We start from the raw sequence: 7,687 nt of genomic DNA, 5'->3' as shown, positions 1-7,687 counted from the left end.
TGTTCGTTTTTTTTTTTGTTTATAATTTAAATTTTTTATTTTTTGGATCTGTGCGTACGATAAGTAGTCGAAATAATGCTTTGATTTTCAACTTCAGTATCTTTTTGGGTGGGAAAGTGAATTTAGTTGAAGCATTTGGGAGTTCAAAATTTAAAACTCCCAGTAGTTTTCAAAAGTGCCTGGAAAAACAAAATAACAACTAAGAAAGCAAAAATGGTTTTTAGTGTAACTCTTAAAATAATCTCCGTATATACATGAAATGTTCTCTAAATATTTATATTAGCATTTTCTATACACCATCAAATTTTCAAAATATTTTGATTTATGTTGAACTGTAAATAGGTATATGAAATTTTCGATTATTATTTGTTTTTTTAAACAAAAGTCGATAAAAAAATTTCACTCGATTAAAAAACTTGTAAATGTAATACAAGGTTCCTTGTCAGTTTTTGTTAATGGAAATTTAAAAAAAAGTTGAGCGTAAATCCACAATAATTTTTTATGAGTGTTTAAACTTGGAATGTCGACAAAATTTTTAAAAATCTATTTAGTTAGAAATTCATAAAAATGTTTTTATTTATATCTAAGATTTCAAAATTTAATACAAGATTTCTTATAACTTTGTCTACCTTAATCAAAAAAAAAATTTCTATGGAAAGTCGAATTAAATTTGTATGAGAGTTTGAAGTTGAAATTTTTACATCATTGGATATTCACTTGATTTCTTTTGTAGCAATTTTCTTATTTTGTTGTAATTCAAAATCAAATTACTGTAGACATTTGACATTTAACCAAATGCTTAAGTCATCAGTTTCATAACTTGATAAAATTTTGACTCGTTTTAAGCTATTGACGGACATTTTCAATTTTCATTTTTTTTTCTATGAATATTAATTACATTTTTTTTGTTATGTCAAAAAACATTAAAATTTAATGCAAGACTCTTGATAACTTGTTACAACAGCATCTGAAAAATATTTAAAAAACATTAGCACGATCTGTTTTTATAAGCATTTAAAGTTCGGATGCTGACAATTTTTATCAAATTAAAAATTTTAAATGATTTTGAAGTTAAAAATGTGTTCAATTTTCAATTTTTTAGCAAAGGATTGAAAATTGTAAACAAGGTTTCATTCGAGCAGATTTTTCCATAACTAAGAAATCAAAGAATTATATGAATACTGTTATTTTTTACAGACATTTTAAGTTCAAATTTGGACCATACCGTTTCCGCTCAGAATCGTTTTTCGTATACAATGATATCATTGAATTCAAATTTAATACTATCGATTACAGAGACCTATTAGACGCCTAATGTATAGCAGAGCGACATCCACTTACCTTATTTTTTTTTTATAATTAATGTCGAAAAATATGTTTGCATTGTCAAAAAAGTTTAAAATGTAATATTATAAAGTTCATCGTAACAGTTGCTGTTACAGGGAAATTAAAAAAAAAAATGAAAGGAAATCCACAATAATTTTTATGATCGTCTTAAGACTAAATTTGGAAATTATTTCGAGTTCAAAATTCATAGACAATTTTTCTATTTATATCTAAGATTTTAAAAATGAATATAAGATTTCTAATAAGTTTTCCTACCTTAAACAAAAAAAGTTTGTTGGAAAGTCTAATTAATTTTTTACTAGTGGCGAAGTTTAAATTTTGTTGACATTGGATATTCAAATTTAAATGTACATCATAATATGTTTATCTTATCGGTTTTTATACTTCATATCTTTTTTTTGTTGAAGGTATCAAAAAATAAGGGGAATCTTGCATAAAAATTTAAAATCTTAGAAGTATATGCAGACATTTTTTTATGAATTTCAAACTTGAAATAATTTTTCAAATTTTTGTTGAATGATTTTGTTGAATTTTGTCAAATTTTTAACTTCAGACGCTCTTAAAAAGTTATTGTTTATTAATGCTCAATTTTTTTTTAATTTCCACTAACAACAACTTGTGAGGCACGTTGTACTAGATTACAACGTTTCTTCGTAGAGTGAACAATTTTTGATCGACAATAATTTCATTTTATGGTGCAAAAAATTGCTAATATTTAATGAAAATTTCATGTACCTACCTACAATATTTTTTTTTATAGTTACACAGTTACAGTAAGAATCTCAGTATTTCCTTATCTTTTGTTTGTTTTTCCTAACGCTTTTTAAAACGTTTAGGAATATTTTACTTTTGACCCCCCCCCCAAGTACCAACTAGATTCACTTTCCTACCAGAAGAGATGCTGTTGAAGAAAATTGAAGTATTATTACTAAGGCTCGTATTTCAATGCATTTGTATCATTTTTTTGGGATATCTTACGAGATGCTTTCCAAGCTACAAATATGTTTTAAGTACTTCGCGATCTAACCACAATAATTTTTTGATGGTTTTAATGCATTTTTAATTTTTAGGACATTTTTGACCTATTTGTCGTATTATATTGACCTCATTGAAATATAAGTACTACATGGTAGTATAATACTACGTAATATAAATTATTTTCATTTTGAACTATTTTAACTAATTTAACATCAAGTTATTTTGTAAAATATGTGAGGTGAATGTTGCCGCTGACAAAAACTTGACAATTACTCAACATGCAAATGTAATTTAATTTTTAATTTTTTTTTGTAAATTGTAATGAAATATAATTTTATTTGTTCCTTATTTTTTAATGATCATTTAATTTGAATTTATTTAATAAATAATGCATTTTTTGATATTTTTAGGGCATTTAAATCCGAGCCCTAATTATTACTGTCCCTAAAGGCGATGACAGGCACAAGAAAAAACATATCATTGTACCTACCTAAGATCAATATATTCATCGTTCTGTTCAGAATACGAAATAGAACATCATTAGTCATTACACACAATCAATAAGTACACTGTTTGCTCCGCTTAGAATTTAATATAAATATTAAATGTCAAATGATAACAAATGTTTTAATACAGAGTGAAATGGACCATGACTAAATTTACTTTAAAAATTGACTAAAAGTGACCTTATTTAGTCACGGTAAGGTGTTAAATATTTATTATATTCAACTATTCAAGGTGGATCGATGTAGATAGATATTAGTGCACAGAGCACAGTAAAATGTAATCGATCACAACAATCCAAGTCCCGACCGCGTATTTCTGTACGGCGCTCGGCCTCCCGCTTGAGAACTTGAGACACGACTAGATTTTTAGGCATTGTTAATATGTGGTACACTGGGACGCACCCCGGTCTTAGGGTACTGTCGCCAGCGCGTGTATGTCGTATTTGCGTAGGCGCGTACGACGTGCTTTGGTGCTTGTGTAATTTGTGTGTCGTGGCCTGTCGTGGGCACGACGTGTGTCTACCGACCTACGGTAATGGTTCGGCAGACGCGGTAAGGGGTTTCCTCTGTCCACCCGTCGCGCATCGGTCGTTCGTTTTGTACCGTGTCGTTGTCGTCGTCGTCGAATGTCGATAAGGCGGAGCGTGAATGCGTGATGCGGCGGCAAGTGATAGCGCACTACGGGAGGCGGTGGTGCTGATGTTGCCGGTCGCTTGCTCGCGTCATCCAAACTGATCTTGCATTATTCATTAGACGGCGCGCGCTGTAATTTTTGGCGTTCTCGCTGTTTTTCGGTGTTAGCGCGCTCCTCTACCTGTGCCATTACCAGAAGCCGCGCGCTGTACATTTTAACAGTGTCGGTTGCCGGCCCATGTTAACCGGTGTTATCTGTCAAGTAGCCAAAGCGTCCAACGTCGACAACAAACGTCCATTTTCCTCATCTCCTCTCGCCAACCGTTCCTTCGTCGAATCTTGTCCCCTGTTTCGCCGTTGCAGTGCTCTATAGCTCTGGGCAAGTCGACATGAACCCGTTTGCCGAGCTGTTCCACCGGATCGCCCTACTCGTCCTAACTCCCAAATGCTACCAAGTGTTTTTCTACGATTTGGATTTCTTTAACGGTAAGTGTATTACAATTATTGTCGTTCATATAGCTAGCGTCTCTACTGTGATTTCTTTTGACGTTTGCAAACATACTCAAAATATAAATTCTGATTAAACGCAAAGTTCTGTTTTGACTATGTTATTATATAGCGGTCAAAAGATTTATCCGATAACTCAATGACCGTAATCAGTTTCTCACTCAGTGATTGGTTTATTTTTTGCATAGTCACCATGTAATTATACATGGATAATACATTTACACTTCTTTAACCTTTAAGTCTTTTTGAATGATATGTATTTACTAATCAACATCACATAAGAAAATTAAATGAATGCTGATTATAATAATTTCTTTTAGAATCTTTAGGAAATTTAAGTTTGATAATTTCATATTAAATGTAACCATATTAGAAAGTAGAAAGAAACTGATAAAATAACTGGAATAGCATTCAATTGTATTGATAAATTATTATTATTTACTATGGGTATCTACTACTTTGATACCTAAGTAGTTAAAATTTATATTTTATATCATAATAAAAAAAGTTATGTACCCAACTGGACATTTTAGTAATCAACTAATGAGCAAAATACATGGCTATAAAATAAATAAATAATTTTAGAATGAATATCTAGGGACTAAGTTTAGTTATAATCGATTAATAGAATAATATTTAGACTCAAATTCAAATTATGAACTTTAGTTACCTTTATTATATTTGTTTTATTGGTAAATTATGAATTTATGATCATTAGTTTGTGGTGTAGACACCTATACACTTAACAACTATAATGTAATCTATTGAATAATTATAGAAATCTCTTTTACCTATATCAATACTGTTACATTGTAACTTAACAATTGTGTGGATTTGTAATAGTTTAAATACTTATTAACAGTATAATTATAAAATTGTATTATTTCACTTCTACACAATGCATTAATACCTTTTTTTTTTCCAGGTACTTGTATAAGATCTGCTCTCAGTAAAGGTCTTGGATTTGGAATAGTTGGTGGATCTCTTTTAGGTGATAATTTATATTTATAAAGTCTAATTTATGTCTTATTGTGTAACTGTATGTTATGAATTAGTATTACTTAAAATCGTATATAAGGTTATACGTTAAGCATAAAAATAACATATTTCATATGATTTATGAGTTTTAATTTTATACATAACCTACATACCTATAGTAAGCAAACATATAACTAAATTGTCATTAAGAGGATGTAGCACTTGTATTTGTTTTCCCTGACTTACAATTGTGTAACTGAGAAAATTTACTCTCGCCGTATCATGTATAGCTTCATTAGCTTAAAAATTAGAGTGAATCAACCTATTATGAAACTTGATGTAAGAACATAATCTTTGTTTTTATGTTGGTTCTTTATGATAGTTCAATTTTTTAGCAAATATTGTTTATATAATATAGAGAAAATTAAAAATGCTCATAACTTTCTTAACATGTTGACTGGCGGTCGCCGTCATCCGTATAAAAATAATTAGGTATTGATAATTTTTAGACCGCCAGCTGCCGTACCATATCATTCGTAGGAGGCCATATGGCCGCGTGTTACCGTAAATTAATTTGGATTTATATTATTAACTTTTACGTGGCGCTACAATAATGATCTAGAAAATTCGCCGTGGCGTGGCGGGAATAATTGCAATTTTTTGATGTATAACATAATTTTATCATATTTTTTTGTATTTTTAATTTTTTTCAAATTCAATAGTATACATACAAATTTACAATGACACTGAAAAATGAACTTGGCGTACAAATAATAAATATTCTTGAGGCCGCATGGCAGTCAACGTGTTGATTGAACTATCATTAAAAACCAACCTAAAAATCCAGATAATGTTCTTACCATCAAGTTTCATAATAGGTTGATTCATTCTACATTTTAAACTAACATAGCTGAGCTTAAATGAACTATGTTATGCACTAGTTAAAGGCCGAGACGACAAATACCAGTGTTATGTCTTCTTAAAGCTTTGCATTAAATTGTTAATAAATATTATTTATTTTTCAGTCAAACTTCCACAAGTTATCAAAGTATGGCAAAGCAAAAGTGCTGTTGGAATTAGTTTGGTAAATGTTTGCATGGATCTATTTGCTGTCACATCAAATGTTGTATACAGCTATTCTAGTCAATTTCCATTTAGGTGATAAATAAATTTATTATTTTGACAGTTCAAATTTGTTTGTTGTGTATGTTTATGTATTGAGTTAATAATTTGTTTATTTTACAGCTCATGGGGTGATTCATTGTTCATACTATTCCAAACATTACTAATTGTAATATTAGTTTTCTACTATAACATATCTAAGAGGGCGGCTAGTGCTTTCGCATTTATTTATTGTTCATTATTGTTCCTTCTCGTATCTGATATTGTACCAAATTCTTTCCTCTGGAACGCACAGTTTATCAGTATACCATTAATGTTTTATGGAAAGGTAAATTTATGAAAACACTCAGATACAATTAATATTATAATAAAATATTTGTTTTCTTTTAGATGACTCAAGGCTATGTGAATTTTCAAAACAAAAGCACAGGACAATTGTCAATGGCTACATCCATTCTTTTATTTTTAGGATCATCTGTACGAGTATTCACATCCGTACAAGAAACTGGAGATAACCTTTTAATATGGAGTTTTGCTCTTGCATCTATTGCTAACTTTATAATTGTTACTCAATTTTATTGTTATAAATCAGGGTCACCTGTTAAGACTAAAAAAAAAACAAAAAAGAGTAAAAGAGCATAAATAACATAACCCGCTTGCCATGTATAATTAAGAATCGCATATTTTCAAAATTAAAATAGTCAGTAGAAATATTAAAACCCGGTTACTAACTCATCTTTAAAGTCATTTTTTGAATCAATAACGTAAGTGATATATTTATGCATAAATTCTTTCTAAAAATATTTAGATATTAAGACAAAATCCTCTTTATGTTTCGGGAAACTCTGTTAAGATTTAATTTTAGATTGAAAATTAATGTTCATTCTTTTTTGTATTTAGTACGGAAGTATATTTTTTAAAATTGTAATTCGTTTCTTATAACCACTTCTCAAGGTTAATTCAATCATTTATTCAAATTAAATTTGATTACCTAGTGTCAGTGTAATTTAATTTTAATGTAAAGAGTAAAAAACGGTTTATTAATGTAATTTCCTAAGATGAGTATTAAATATCAAGGGAAGGGTTTCTTTATGTTGTATGTTCTAAGTGAAGAATTAATCATATTTAATATTTTAACCTCCACTATAATTATATTTATGGTACCATTTTAAAAAAGTTTTCTGAAAAAATCGATTAAAATATGAAACATGATATTATTACATAATTTTTTTGATTAGAACTTAAAACATTTTAAATTTAATTTGGTTAAAATAATATTATTGAACACTAGTACCAAGTGTGCAATAGATTTTCCATTAATTATACAAATAAAAGAATCATTGAATATGTTTTGTATTTATTGAAAATAAATGTTATAAATATATAAAAATTCCAATCTTTTAATAAATAATTTTTCAATACTAGTTATAGTTACTAAATAAAAATTTTGCTAAGCCATATCAATAGAATTATTGTTGAAAAACCAAAGCAAATTTAAACATTATTTTATTACCCAAAGACTGGTAAACATAGGATAATCTTTGATTTTGATTTCTATGTAGTGTGATTTATGTAAAATATAGTTTTAAAAATATTATTAATTAATATTTATAAAA

The 7,687-nt window shown here is 28.6% G+C and overlaps 1 protein-coding gene across 1 annotated transcript; it reads left to right on the top strand.

The window, feature by feature from the left end:
- Positions 1-3,493: 3,493 nt before the first annotated feature.
- Positions 3,494-6,939, top strand: LOC111039516 (mannose-P-dolichol utilization defect 1 protein homolog). The gene is made up of 5 exons (XM_022323064.1): positions 3,494-3,950; positions 4,897-4,962; positions 5,975-6,107; positions 6,195-6,399; positions 6,462-6,939. The coding sequence occupies exons 1-5, from the start codon at positions 3,854-3,856 to the stop codon at positions 6,711-6,713; spliced, it is 753 nt and encodes a 250-aa protein (XP_022178756.1). The 5' UTR covers positions 3,494-3,853; the 3' UTR covers positions 6,714-6,939.
- Positions 6,940-7,687: the final 748 nt, after the last annotated feature.

Source organism: Myzus persicae, unplaced genomic scaffold, assembly GCF_001856785.1.
Source record: "Myzus persicae strain clone G006 unplaced genomic scaffold, MPER_G0061.0, whole genome shotgun sequence".
NCBI lineage: Eukaryota > Metazoa > Arthropoda > Insecta > Hemiptera > Aphididae > Myzus > Myzus persicae.
Note: the sequence above shows the minus strand (reverse complement) of the source record. Positions and strands in the feature narration are given on the sequence as shown.